The sequence below is a fragment of the Parambassis ranga genome, chromosome 8, assembly GCF_900634625.1.
Source record: "Parambassis ranga chromosome 8, fParRan2.1, whole genome shotgun sequence".
Taxonomy (NCBI): domain Eukaryota; kingdom Metazoa; phylum Chordata; class Actinopteri; family Ambassidae; genus Parambassis; species Parambassis ranga.
The window spans coordinates 17,584,962-17,600,301 of record NC_041029.1 but is presented as its reverse complement, the minus strand read 5'-3'; the positions used below and the strand labels follow the sequence as shown (position 1 = coordinate 17,600,301).

Below are 15,340 nucleotides of genomic sequence, written 5' to 3'. Positions count from 1 at the left end.
CATTTTTATGATACTGATATTTTTGAAAATCATTCCCTTCATGGAAATATGGCAAATGTATTCTCTGTGAGGCTGTGCTTTTAAAATTAGTAATAAGAAGTCTGTTTTATGCCAGATTATCATATATATAGCTCACACATCCTTGACCCTTTGACAGATTCCTTTTTCTGGCATGAAATGAGTCAAGTCAGGCAGTAGTTAGAAGAACCTCCCACATACAACCTTGAAGCTGCTTAGATACCAGGAAGGGGGGATCTTATTTGCACATGAATATGGAAGATTATTAGTATGAATAATTATTTGTTTACGAGCATCCTTGCTTGACATGGCAGCTGCCCAAGAAGCTCATCACTTAAAAAAAATGATACAGAATTCAGGACAGGCCTCACGTGGGATTATCTCGACTTGTTATTCTCCTACTTATAGCAGCAACTCACCTCGTTTTTTATAAAAAATAAGAAGGGGTACATCGTGAATTTGTGCCAAACATTGCAGATGCATGTTAGTTTAGTCAGAATGCACTAGAGGCATCTGTCAATCAGTGTCAGGATTCAGATCCCTGAGGCCAAAGCTCTGAATCTGACACACTTTACTGTAGAGATTATCTATATCTGCACAAGTACAGGTTATGGATTTTTACATGTCCAGTATGCTATAGAGCTAACAGCAAGTTTGGCCTGTATGAATGGAATGTAAACATGACATATTAGGTCCCATATTACAACCTATTTAAATGTTTACACTGGCCTTTTTTTGGTGGTGAGCACACGTGCAAAGATAAAATAAATGCAGTCATGGACTGCTGTGTAAATAGTTGGGGTAACTGTTTCCCGCAGTGTGTGTGTGTGTGCAGGCCGCCACATGATGATCAGACAAGCGGTTTTCCAGCTTTTGTGTGATCTCCCTCTTGGCCCGCTGCTGCCAGTGATGTCATCCCTCACTGTATACAGAATATTATGCCATTATGTTTGTCCTGGCCTTGACATCTCCCTGGAAAAATAAATAAGGCTTTGGAGCAGGCCGTAATAGACTGTGTGGTGTGTAAGCGCTCGCAGTAAGTTTAAAGATGGAAAGTCTGATATATACGGTCAACGGCGTAAATATTAGGACGGTGAGATCAGATGTGCTCAGGTGGAATGGGGGGGGGGGTATAGAAGAGACATCAGGTGTAATTATCTGAGTCTCTGTGATGTGAATGAAGCTGAGTGATGCTTGTTGCAGTTAGAGTATCTGGATAAACAGGGAAATAAAACTCTTATGAGTGACAAATCACAAACTGGACCAGCAGAGACAGGTACTTTATTTTATTCCACCAGATATGGCACATGCTTAGGGTTATGCTAGCACAATATATGATCGTATTGCATCCAAACCTGGGACCACAACATAGTAAAACACTAAGGAGGCCATGCGGCAGACTGTCACTCAGGAGTCTGAGGTTCAGGTCCCCCTGATACCACAGGCTGTTTTGATTTTTCCCGTGGTTCTGTTTGTGGCTGGATTTGCATTAACAAAAACGACTGGTTAATGTTGAGCAACAACAACAGGGTTAAGTAACGGCCATCTTAAAACACATAAATTCATAGGAAGGAAAACTGTTGCACCATTTTGAGCCGCTGACCCCCCGAACATGTAGAGATGTGACACGGTTGCTTCTTCTATTTCTAATGCAGGCTTTGTGTTAATTAGAGGTCAGAGATGGAAATGACCTGATTCTGAGGTCCGGTTGACGCCGTTCCTCCGACTTGTGTCAGTTAGTGTGCTTCACTATCTGCAGTGAACACCTCCATGGTGACGCCTTTGTTGGGTGACATCAGGCAGCTGCTTAGATGTAGTCAGTCAAATTCTCAACTTTCAAGTCGTCTGTAACTCGAGGAACCCCGTGACATCAGTCTGATGTCACTATTTCATCCGACCACAGAGCCTTCAAATGTTACACTGCTGTCTGCTCTCTCCCATTTTATTGATGGTTGCCTTGCAGTTCAGCCATCTACCGACCTGTGCATGGACTCATGAGAAACGTAACCCTTCTGCACAAGGAAGGCAGTAAAATCAGACCCTTCTGAAGTCCTCCCATGGACGCTTGGTCAGCGGGCACCAGGAGTAGAAGTTGTTGTGTTCAGTTGTTTAATCCAGGTAGTAAGTCATGTTGTAGGTGCAATAAAGGGATTCCAGTGCTTTAATTTGATGCAAACATCTATATAAAATAAGATAAAACTTTATTAATCATGACGGAAATTCTTGTGCCAGAGGTATCAAGGTACATTAAATGCAGTTAAGTACAGAGTATAAGTGTCACTATAATCCAATCAGAGTACAGTACACAGTATGAGCACAATATATGATGCATGGATACAAATAGAGACCAGTGGAGGGAATGACAGTGATTCCATGATCATCGAGCTCCTCTCCAACAGAAAGGGGAGGAGTTATACAGTCTGATGGCCTCTGGCAGGAAGGAGCTCCTGTGGCGTTCTGTGTTCTGTATGTTTGGAGTGAGATTATTTTGAATTTACCAGGTCAGTATCATTCATTTATAGCAAAGATCCAGTGAAAAGAATCAGAGATTATTCTGTTATGGGTTTGAAGGTATGATGGCGCTCCTGTTGAGTGTATACATCGTGCCATGCAGGTGAAGCAGCAGCAGCAGCATCTCTTTTTTTTCATCGAAACACTGGAGTGTTATAATCTGGCTTGTTAGTTTAAACAAACAGCCATGTGAAGCAGGCGCACTCCAGTGTGAGGATAATTGGACTAAAACCTCGGATCAGATCAGATCAGTTTGCTTTGGACGTGGCTGAACGTCATCATATTTCTTGCAGCATGGAAGTGAAGTCTTACTCTGTCTGATCAGTCTGAGCCAGATCACATAACGCTCCTAACTCCCTTCCATCTCATTTCTAACCCTGCCTCAATTACTTTATGGAGACTTTAACCCCTCACATTAATTGGTTTCACGAGCTACCCCCAGACTGCACAGCAGCTGTGGAGCCGAGTAATTTGAATCAACTTAATTTGGGAAGGTGTCGCTGTCTTCTGCCTTCCGAGTTTAATTCAAAATAAATAAATAAATCACAACAACAATACACGTATTTTCTCTCTTCGCTCTCCTCTTTAGGGCCTTAATGAGGAATTAGAGCCAATAGCATTATTCATTAAACAGGGCTTGCCAGCTATTTATCACTGTAACAATATTAGCATATTTGTTTAAATTTTCAACACTCTTTTTTTTTCTTTTTCTAGAATTCGTAACCAGGTTTAGCATTTTTAATAATCTGGCATCGAATGCAACGTACCAAATTGAAAGCTGAAAAAGAACCAGTGGCAAGCCCCAGAAACACACTAAAAAAATCCTTTATAAACACACACACACACACACACACACTCCTCTAATTACCGCCTCCCCCGCTCCCTGTCTCTTATTCCGCACCTCCTGAGATGCAGGTGTAAAATATCACATTTTTCCAGCATTTCTCCCTGAGGTGGCGCTGGCTTGGACTCACACAACGTAAATTTCCCCCTTTCACACCCCCCCCCCCCCCCACATGTTTTTTTTTCTACAAACAACTCCCCCCCTCCCATCCCTCCCCTCTCTTTGAAGTGCTTGCCACATCTGCACAGGTTTGTTAGCTTGTTACCAGGTGAAGAATGAGGATACAATTAAGGCTGAATGAAGCTGAGGACTGAGGGTAGCAGAGGAGAAGTCTCTGATGCTCCCAGAAAACTCCTGAGCTCACAGAGCAGCCGATGCTGCAAATGATTAGGCCGGCCGGTGCGGTGGAATGATCAGAAGGCTGTTAATCAGTGACTGTGGAGGTGCCCGCCTCTCGTGGATCATTGTGCATCCAGGAATATGAAAGCCCAGGTGGTTTCTGCGCTGCTGTACAAGACAATACGAGAGGCAGAGGAAGGTGGGCAATATGGATATGTGCTCCCATTAATCCGGTTCCATGAGAGGCAGCCAATTTAGGCATCCAGCCCCCTTTTAGGTCTGATTTATTGTACGTGTGCCTGTCAGAGAGACACGAGCAGGCAGAGGGCAGCTGACGTAGACCGTGCCGACCATGGCCTGAAAGAGTCAGTGTTTAAAATCATTTAATGGAACAAAAAATCCCTAGCTTAGCACCTGGCTTAGCATAAAAAGTTAACAAACAGCTAACCTGGCTCTAATTATAAATGAGGTCAGATATTTGAATCTTTAAGCTTCCTGTGCTTCCATAAGTTCAGGTTTGTTGACCGTTGGATGGGATGCACAGGGCTACATACAGGAAAACGAAGGTCTGCAGTGGCTGTGTGTGTTGCACTGTGGTCGAGGGCGCACTAGTGAGGAGGAGGCGGTAATAAAGTTCGAGGCACCTTTCCATCTCTAACCACATAATTCAAGATGGCTGCTCCGGGTTATTACGCAGTTTCTGCCTATTTGTGTTATATGAAATGAGTTAAGTCTTAACTCTGAAAAACAAAGACACACAGTTTTGTCCAACCTCTACTTGTAGACATGTTATCCAGGCTTTGTGTGGTAACGATGGCTAATCTGGATTAAGAGCATTGATCTTCAGCATCTTTCAGGAATGTCCATAGACTTCAATGGAAGTTGCTGAGCCAGTTAGTGCTGGTCTCTAAGACCCAGTTCACACTGGGGAAATCAATCCGGCCGCATGTAAACAACCGCTGAACTACGGCAGCTTTGCCCCGAGTTTATTTTCCCCAGGGCTACAAAGGAATAAACTGCTGTTTGAACCGAAAAAAAATGAAAGAACGAGCGACACGGGACACAGGCCTGAATGGACTCTGTATATTACGAGGCGCCACCTAGTGGTTTGGAGGACAACAAACAAGTCGGGTTAAGCTGGATTGAGCGCGGACACGTGTGTGTGATAGCCAGATTTAAAAAAAAAAAAAAATAGGTCTGAACGTATCCAGCTTAAAGGCGATCTGGATTCAATCCTACTCTAGCTGGACTGACTTTCTCCAGTGTGAACAGGGCCTAAGAGAGTTGGCAGGATTTGTCTCCATGGCAACCAGCACCCTGGCCTTTTTTTCTGAACCTAAGATTGAGTTTTTGTACCAAAACAGGACGTTTAGTCTCTTTGGTGAAAATCCTGTGATTAACCCCCTTTATGCCGACTTCGTATCAATTCTTATACAAGAGTACGATCTTATGAGAGATATGTGTACAGAGGTCGCTGTTGACGTGTCTGTATGTGACAAGTTGTTGGGATTTGATCTGTAGCACGACCCTGATCCTCTGCACCGGCCTGTGGTTGTTGGTCTTCCCTCTTGATCAATAAAAGCTATTTCAGTGTTTCTGTGTTACACTCGGGCAGCAGGGGAAAAGTCGTCCCAAACATCTTTTTAAATGTTAATTACACGAGGCTTTGTCACTATTTTAGCTCTAGGCTTGCCATATGGATCGGGCATATGTATAGAAAAACACGTACATATATAATTGATACCATGCTGCATAAAAAGTGACAAAGAGGAGGGAAAAACTGGGGCCAGCGCTGCCGGGAGCTGCATCAAACATTCAGTCTCAAACGAACGATGCGGGCCTGGAGATAAGAGAGCGGTAGAAAGAAGCTTTTCACTCATCAAATGACCCGCTGTCGCAACATTTTTCATCTTTAAACGACCAAAAACAACGTGTCAGAACCAAGAGTACGGCCCGAGCTGCCGGTGTGCCGTGTTCTGTGCTCCACACTGTGATTACCAGCTGAGTAAAATATATCCTTCCAGCCCAACTGGGCAGTTTAAGAGCTTAACAGAAAGCCCAGGCAGCTTGACAAGGGCACCATTTAGTGGGGACAAATGGTTTTCCTCCAGTGTTCCTCAACATATTAACCATGACAAGCCAGAGGAGTGGAGAGCTGCCGAGGCCCAGCGCCACAAGCTGTGTTTTCTTACTCACTGGGATGACTTCAAATCCTAACTTTGTTTAACCGCTTCATGTGGCAAAAAAAAAAAATCATGTTAATGAATGTAGCTGTCTGACACTGAGTGAAATCACACACACACACACTGATGCCCTTCCTGTGTTACAGCGAAGGGGGAAAAGAGAAAAGAGCGGAGCTGCAACCTCTCATTCTGAAGGATATGAATAGCCCGTGTCTCCAGCCGCAGCTCGGTTAGCCCGAGTCTGGGACTTATTATAGTGCTGTGTGTTTATGCATGTGTCTCCGCATGTATTTGTTCAAGGGCAATCCCATGTCACCCTGTGCATGTGTGTGCAGATGTAAATGCTCACAGTGTCTGTTCCAACATTCGTTTATTTCACACAGTGGAACTTTACAGAGTTCCTGTTTGTTTCTGCTTTAAGGCACGTGGAGAGATAAGAATGTAAAGTTCTGGAAAACAGGATTACTTTCCCTCTCCTCCTCTCCTCTCCTCTCTCTCTTATTGTGAGTTAAACTTCCTCCCTCTGACTCTGACAGAGTTATTTTCATTAACGTAGCGATTTTTTTTTAGCCTCGCGGGTTCGAGTCGATTTCCAGAGCAGACTCTCAGATTCAGCCTAATTTGTACCAAGTTGGACTAAAAATAAGTAATAATAACCACCGGCTCGCAAACCAGGCAAGGACTCCCGTCCTCGATCCAGATCCTCAGTCTGTGCCCCCCCCCATGTTGTCTGGCCCTGGCTGCCTGGGCTGACAGCAGAACTGCACTGGATGCTCATTCAGAGCCCGAGTCGCCGCTGCATACAAATGACCCACACTGAATGGAAACAAACAGAATAAACACTTCAGCTGCATCTATCAGTGCAGGCGGACATATGTATGACTGTGTGAATGATTCCTGCTGAATCAGTGCATGCTGACAGAAAAGTGACCATGCAGGTGAAATAGCAGGGACAGGAAATACCATTGTGTTGGGAGTATTGTGTAGTAGTGTGTGTGTGTGTGTGTGTGTGTGTGTGTGCGGGTACGACGGCTAAACACTTTGCTCCCCATTCAAGTGGCGGTGGTGACTGGCTGGGCTGGGCCGGGCCTCAGGCCTGGGCAGCATATGGACGCAGGAAGGCGACACACACACACACACACACACACACACACTACCATCCTGTGAGTGTGTGTGTGAAGATGAAGGATGCTGTTCTCCTGTAGTTCTCTGTGGTGGGACTTGAGGATGATTGTTAAAATAGGTCGAGGAGGATTTTAACATCCAGAATCTGCTTTAGCAGCTTTGCAGCTTTTCTGTGTGTGTGTGTGTTTTTAGTTCCCTGATGCTGAATGCAGCCGCACTAATGAATCGATGTGTTACGTGTGTTACGTTTCAGGCAACCGAAACCTTTCTGTTGAACGAAGAACCCTCCAGAGGTCCTGGGATGCCTGAATGCTTTGTAGTATCAGATTCATACAGGGTATGCATCTATTATTATTATTATTATTATTATTATGATTATGATTTCTTCATGTGTTGGTATTACATGTGTTATTGGAGCCATTACTCATTACTCTGACTGACAGTGTGTTTTCATGCTCTCTGTAATTGCACCACAATCATAATGTCATTCACAGCTCCCTCTACTCAGCTGCAAACCATTACAATTATTATTTCCACACGCACATTTAAAAAAAAAAAAAAGCTTTGCAACTTCAACCGAAGCGCCCTCGCCTCATGGGAGCGAAAATTACCACGATAATGTGCAGCATGCCTGCTTGTATAAAAGCAGAAAGGAGAGCAGAAAGTTAAAGAAAGTGAGCAGCAGAGAGGATTTACAGCGAGCGGCTTGATATAAAATGGTAATAAAAACAAAGATGGGGAGGAGAGAGAGTGATGGAGGGTGGGGGGGGGGGTGATTGTTAATGAGGTGGGAGCCGGTTTTCTAGGATACACTCTTTGTTTCTCAGAGTTAAGACTTAACGGCAGGTCCCAGAATCTGGGCTGCTGCAGTGTATCGTGTGTCTCGGGGTGCAGAAATGAACCATTATGGCTGTAATCGAGCAGCACGGCTGGTAGAAGACAGAGGGAGAGAAACAGGGAGGACGTTTTTTTTTTGGGAGAGTGGGAGGAGTGTCGCTGTGGCTAGTATTGGATTCCAGGGGGCAGCGAGTTCAAGAACGTCCACAGTGAGGGTGTCCACCTCCAGGAGGTCCGCCGCTGGAGACACGTTATTGTAAATGTGTTCCTGAAACATGTTGTGGTGGTTCAAAGTGCAGCCATGCTGGCTGATTAGCCATTAAACATAAGACTCAAGTGTGGCTGCAGTGTGAATGTGAGGTGTGAGCATCCATCAGTGTATTTAAAGGCACAAAGATGTCACAATATGTGAAAAAAGCAATTCTTTTTTATTATCATTATATCATTTAATTGGAAATAGAGCAAAAAAAGCAGCTTGCACAACGTATCACAGAGCTGTAGTTGCATGCTGCTCTGTGTTTGGTTATTTGTTTGATTAGCATGCTAGCTACAAGGCTAAAAGGCTGATCATCATGGTTTGGCAGCTTGTTAGCTAGCCCTACCTAGCCAGCTAGCTGCTACGTGGACGTGTCGGCAGATTTGTGGTCATCATAAGAGGTAGCTCGTGATGTAGCCCTGCTTCATAAGCTAGCTGCTGTGCCGATAATGCTAATTAGCCGATCTGTGCTCATTATTTAGCTAAACCTGCTCAGCAAGGTAGCTTCTATGTTACCTATGTACTCAGCAGTGATCATATTAGCTAAATAACCCGCTAGGCATGCTAGCTACTAAGCTGACAAAGTTTAGTCATTCAGCTATCTTGTTAGCTCACTTGAAGACAGTTTGACAAGTAATTAATTTATTTATTATAAATCACTCAACACTTTTTTTAACACCATGACATAACTAAACATTTACTCATAATTTGTATTTAAATTGTGTAACCTGCCATCCAATATATCAGTAGGATGTTTTAAAAACCTTAAAAAGCCTTTTTGAAACTCTGCAGGTCCTAAAAGAAGAATTTGTTAGAATAAAGGAGAGGACGAAAGGGAGTAGAAATGCATTAAATAACAGTTACAGTTTAAATTATTGTGACTGTGAATCAATGTAGTAGAAAAATTACACCATGAAGAAACTTATTTTACGACAGTATCAGTGTCAAAACCTTTACTGTAACCTGAGCCACAGGATTAACACATTTGCAATTGTTAAAAAAATGTTTAACACATTATCACAAAGCATCATATTACAAGTCCTTACACCCGTACACTGAATTTAAAGAGTCAATATACATGCAAGTGTAAGTGGGAGATTTATCCGAGTTCCTTCAGTGTGTGTGTGTGAGAGTGTGTGTGTGTGTGTGTGTGTGTGTGTGTGTGTGTGTGTGCCGGGTCTGACATCTGCTCAGCCCAACAACACAACCACACTTGTTTATCTCGCCCTTCTTGCTGTATCTCTCCACAGACACAGACAGGTGCGGTGTGGGCCTCTGGTTGTGGTGTGATACTGTTTGTGTGTTTGTGTTAAAACTTACAGTTACTTTCATCCTTGAATAACCTGTTTCTTTTTTTTTTTTTTGTTCGCTGAAGTCGTTGACACGGCGTCTGTGAGCTCTGCTCTGATCATTTCTTAATGAGAGGCTCAGCTCTGATGCAACAGCACCGAGCAAGTCATTACAGCGCCGGCCACTCCGGAGCAGTGGTAAATATGTATATTCGAAGCGTGTGAAAAAGCAGAGCCGCACCGACCGAAGCATATGGCTCTACCATGTGTTACTTAATGAGAGATTTACTCACACAGACCACTAAATGTGTGGCTCGTTTAAGGAGCCGCAGCAGAGCTGTGTTTGTTGCATGTGAGTCGACTCTATAAAGGAGGAGAGGTCGGGGGGTGGAGGAAGCACTGAAGCTTGGTACTTAAGTAAAAGTACAAATACCCAGAAAAATATATACTCAAGTAAAAGTAGAAGTGCTACATCAACAATCCTACTTAAGTAAAAGTCTTAAGTACTTTTAAATGTACTTAAAGTATTCAAAGTAAAAGTACTCACACTGAATATATATGATTGATTTCCAAAGGATGTGAACAGGTTAAAATAATCAAAGTAAAATGGAGCATGTGTAGTTAATGTCCATGTTCAGTCCAGAAGCAGCTGTGGACAGGTCTGTGTGTCATGAGGCAGGCTGTGGGCATCAAGTGAACAGAGAGGCTGCTGATAACAAACAGGCATTCAGCATGTTTACTGTGTCAGTGTTCCTGCTGTAGATTCATGTGATGATTCATGTTCATCACACATTCATGGATGGACCTGTGTTAGCAGACAGCAGCTAACTAGTTAGCTCACTGAGCCAGAGCACCGGCATCATGACTGAGGCTCATTATAGAAACACAGCTGCAGCGTGACACCAGCTCCATGCAGAGTCTGACCTCACATCAGTCCACACTGTGTTCATCACATGGAACAAGGAACTACAGACACTGGAGACATGTAGTGGAGGAGAAAGTCCAGGTAACAGCTGCAGCATGGAGTCAGAGGAGAAAGTATTATTATAATACATAAGAAATTACTTAAGTACAGTAACAAAGTACAAATACTTAGTTACTTTTCACCACTGGGGACGGCTCTAACCTTTTTAATGACAGCTGGGAGAATCCCTGAAAAAGTTGCATGCATAAAGTTCACACTAAAAGGTGTGTGTGTGTGTCAGGGTGTGTTTCATATAAGTCATGTATCATATTATCAGAAAGGAATGCCGCTCTTATAACCCCGTGCGGCGGGGAGGGCAGGAGGTTACAGCTCTGTGGCGTACATACACTCCTGACCGCGAGCTAGCTCCCCCCCCCCTCCTCGCCTGGCGAGCGTATCTGGACCGCGTGCAGTAATTGGCCACACAGAGCCCGGATCTCTTTGTTTTCGCCTGCATAGGCTGCGGTGGAAAATGCACAAGCAGTAAGGCCTCATAAATCTGCGGGACTCCCGATGTCAGGGCCCAAAATTTCAGCTCCACTTTCTGTACAATGACTTCACTCCCACCCAAAACTCCCACTGTACCACACTCAGGATCCAGGCCAACATATGACATTTATATGATCTGTGTGTGTGTGTGAAGGAGAAAGTCTCTCCGTGCACACACACACCCCAGCTCAGTATTTTCTGTGATTATACGTCTGTCTTCACTGTTTGCTAGTTTTCTCTGCTTCGCAGTGAACGCTGCAGTGACTGTTTGGCTTGGACTCACTTCACTGGGGTTTTAAGCTACAGTTGTGGCTTCCAGACTGGGTCAAATATGGTTCAGTAAATAAATAGACTTCACTTTACAGCCGAGAGATGAGATGATGCATTGATTTAAATGACTTTAAAGTGTGCAAACCATAAAGCACCTTCGGAGCGTCACCTCCGGATGGTTCTGCACGCAGCTGAACGCCTGATATGTGGGGGTGAAGTCGGGATAAGTCTGCACCTGGCTGCTGTGAGCGTGTTCAGATCGGTGGGGTGACGAAATGAAGTTATTACAACTCTGCTCTTCTTTCTTTGATCAAACTGAGCCCACTTTGGCCTAGTTTTATTGTGACTAATTACAAATGTGTCCACAAGGGGGCGTCATGCAACGAATATGAGGTTTGTTCAGTATTTTAAACACAATATAATCAAGTATACTTTTTGATGTTTTTGCCAAAAACTGTTCCGTTGACTTGACATCAGCCGCAAACACATCTTAGTTATCAGACCATTCAATGGGCGTTATGACTGCACACATGCACGGGGTAGGTTATCGTATTTGTAGTAGTAATAGTAGTGGATGTTATTGTGTATCATGTTAAGTATAAAGTTGACTTGTTGCCGTGGTAACATCTGAACTATGATTTTTTTGATGAACCTAACCAAGTATTATTAGTTTGATTGCCGTTGCTAGGCAACAATCCAACTCTTCTTCACCCTCCTTCTTCTTCTTCTTCTTATTCTTCCGTACGTTTTTTGGCGGAGCGTATCTTCAGCATACATTGACCGATTTCAGCCATTCAACTATCAAAATGCTCATCTCACAGAGGACGTTCTGGGTCAACTTCAAGTTTTTTTCAAAAAAAATTATAGATTTTCAAATATTAAGCAATATTGGTGTCATTTTTAATTTTGTCTAAGTGTAGCTAAATATAAGAAAAGTGACAGATTATCTTCCTGAACCACTGAAAACAGCCATTCAATTGGATGATAATAGGCAGAGAAGGTAGAGTTTAAAAACAAGCAGTGACTTCCTGCTAAATAGTGTGATGGCGTAAAAAAATACATGATGCGTTTACGTGTCAACTTCAACGTCAATGACTCGATTAAAAAAAAAGTGCATGTTGCATTTTACGAGTCCGTAAACGCAACATGAAGCCCAGCGCTGCCATGTAAAGGGGGGGGGGGGCAGCAGCAGGGAAGCGTCAACGTAATCTGCGGAACCAGCGCGCAGAAGTGAGATTAACGTTAATCTCGCTGCGCTGCTGTCAACAACACGTCGATGAATGTGTTTAAAACGTTTTCAGCAAATGTTGTGAGCTCGTTAGAAAGTTAAAAAAAACCAGAGGGGAGCGTTTAAACTCCTGCAGAAAGGGGAGAGGAGAGGGGGAGGAGAGGGGAGGCGGGGGGAGAGAGAAAGTTTTTTCCCTGAAAGTTTGTGCAAGCTTTCACTTTCTAGGCGGGGTTACTGTAAGCTGCAGCAGCATGGAGTGAGAGGAGCAGGACGGCGAGCGATTGCAATGCAGCACTATACCGAGCTTCCATCCAACCCAAATACGCTCCGCGGTGCTCCGGTCTGAACGCAGCCATGTACTCCCCGTACTGCCTGACGCAGGTAACCCTCCGCTTCTTACTGCGGTGCTTTGTACCGGGGAGGGGGGGGGGGTATTTTTTATCGTTATTAACGCTCTCTGCGCTTCTTGTGTCTACTGTTCTGTTGTACAGCGTGTTCATGAGTTGTGTTTTCTGGTGTGTGTGTGTGTGTGTGTGTGTGTGTGTAACTTCACCTTAACTCTCAGCCGCGCTCTCGCGCCGTCACGTCGCGCGTTTTTGCCGCATGAAACTTTTCTCGTGCGTGTTTCCATCGCACATGGTGTGGGGTTTTTTTGGAGAGAAAATGGCGCTTCTCCCGAAATGTATTTCATATTAAAGAAAAAAAGAAGAAGAAGAAGAAGGAGGAGGAGGAGGAGGAGGAGGTGGAGAGGGGGGCATGCAGGAAAAGGGAGGAGGAGGAGGAGGAGGAGGAAGGAGCACAGACAGAGAAGAGCGGAGTTTTTATTCTGAAGGGCTGATAAGATTTTCTTTTAGGCTTCTTTTGTCAGAGATCAGGGCGCACAGCGCCGCCGCCTTCAGGGCAGCTTTCATGTGGGACTGAACCCGGGAGAAGCGGAGGGAGTGAAGGACAGAGTGTGTGTGTGTGTGTGTGAGAGAGAGAGAGAGAGAGAGAGAGAGGAAAGTGTTTCATTGTAAACACACCAACATTATTCGAGCATCTTCTGAGGTTTTTCTGGACTTGTTGTGCACTTGAATGCAACACGTGTGTGTGTGTGTGTGTGTGTGTGCATACCACTGACTTTATGTCTTATTTCAGACAGTGTCTGTATTTTCTCTTCATAATCTGAGCACAGTCAGACATGTGTGATGATCATATGTTGCCTGCACAACATGAACGACTTGTTTTTGTTAAATAAATCACCTCAGAGCCTGAGTCCTGCACACACACACACACACACACACTCTGATTAGGTTTCCTATAAGTTCTTCAAAGTTTTACACACATCATATTTATCAGAAGTTATAGTTTATTGGTCATTTGCTGCTGTGACATGATCTCTGAGCAGCTTTGTGAGTTATTCCTTGATGCAGGGTCAGGTCTGCTGCTCTCAGTCCTGAGTCTAAAACAGCAGCAACATGGTGAAATGAATGTGAAGCTCTCAGGGAGCTGCTGCAGGTTGGGAGGATTCCTTCACTTGCTTCATAGTGATCTTCACATTTTTAAATGTTGAGGAACAGAACTTCATGCTCGCCGTTGGAAGATGTCACAGCCTCTCAGCGTTACTCACACTAAACTTTTTTATTCAGTGCTGGTAAAATTCTACATTTCTCCGTTGAAACGTTTTTATTGTCTGTCAGCTCTCTGAAGGATTTTCTTCTGGTGCAGCTGCTCCTATATAAAGCAGACTGCTTCATGTCCCTCTGTAAGCTGCCAGAGCCGGTTCTGTCTGAACAGATCAGCCCTCATTTATTTTATTTTATTTTATTTCATGATAACATTTGAGTTTTTTAAAGCAGTGGTTTTATTTTATTATTTTAAACACAGCTCATGTGTCTGTGTCCGTCCTGAGGATGTTCTCGGCTCCTCTCATGTCTGCTCTTCATGTCAGAATAAAGCAGCTGGATGATGTGTCGCCTGTCGCTGACACCAGAGAGGACTGTTTGACTGTTTCCCTTTAATTCCTCAGTTTATGGAGGAAGAGGCTGCTCAGTGTGGTGACTGGTCATTAGAAGGGGAAATGGAAACAGATATTAGGATCAGATGATGATTTATTTGTGAATAGCTTTTAGCTCAAGTCATTTTTAGATGTGAAGCCTTTGAATTAAAACAATATAAACTTTTATTTAATTACAGGCAGCTCATGCAGGGTCAGGCACCACCTCACTGATCATTGTAGAAAATGTTCAACCCCTGTGTGTGTGTGTGTGTGTGTGTGTGTGTGTGTGTGTGTGTGTGTGTGTGTGTGGATAAAAACGACTTCCCTCTCCGTGTAGACAGCCTTCACTTTCCTCTCTCTCTCTCACACACACACACACACACACACACATTCCCTTGCAGCTCCGTGCAGACGGAAACGCACATTTTGTTTATTCATTTGCTGTTAATAATAAAAAAAAATCATGCTTGGACCTCGGTTATGGCAACAATTGTAAACAATTGAATGAATTATTAACTGTGACAAAAAAGAGAGAAGAACAAGCAGCAACGTGCTGAGCGTAAATGGAAGGAAATTATCCGGAGAGCTGTGTGTGTGTGTGTGTGTCAGATATTGAGCACATGCTGCTCAAACTCCGCTTTCTGTTGTTTTTATTTAGTCTCTTTCTGGAATAATAATAATAATAATAATAATAATAATCCTTATTTTCCGGCTGTGTGTGTTGCGCAGACCTGCGCAGGCCGCAGTGACGCAGCACTTCTTCTTTTTATTTTAGCCTTTTTATTATTATGAGTTGATTGCATTTGATAACTGTGTTAACATCTCTGTCATCTCACTCTGTTTGACTGGTGCCACCTTTTTTAACTGATTCCTTCCCTCTGCCCCTCTCTGCCCGCCTGGACGCTGACCCCTGACTCTCCTCGCCTCTTAACACAACCTCTCAACACTAAAGTATTACCCTACTCACCTTCTAAACAATGCCTTAGTGGTAAGTCCTCTTTAGTCCCTA

General features: G+C 43.8%; 1 protein-coding gene across 4 annotated transcripts in view; it reads left to right on the top strand.

The window, feature by feature from the left end:
- nfixb (nuclear factor I/Xb) overlaps positions 1 to 15,340 on the top strand; it is a 125,347-nt gene that overhangs the window by 1,002 nt on the left and 109,005 nt on the right. For 2 of the 4 annotated variants that reach the window (XM_028411111.1, XM_028411117.1), the window contains exon 2: positions 7,274 to 7,357. In XM_028411111.1, the coding sequence (XP_028266912.1) occupies positions 7,274 to 7,357 (84 nt within the window). Of the gene's footprint in view, positions 1 to 7,273; positions 7,358 to 12,565; positions 12,735 to 15,283; positions 15,320 to 15,340 lie in introns of those variants that run through there. The other 2 variants (XM_028411109.1, XM_028411113.1) reach the window with 2 other exon arrangements.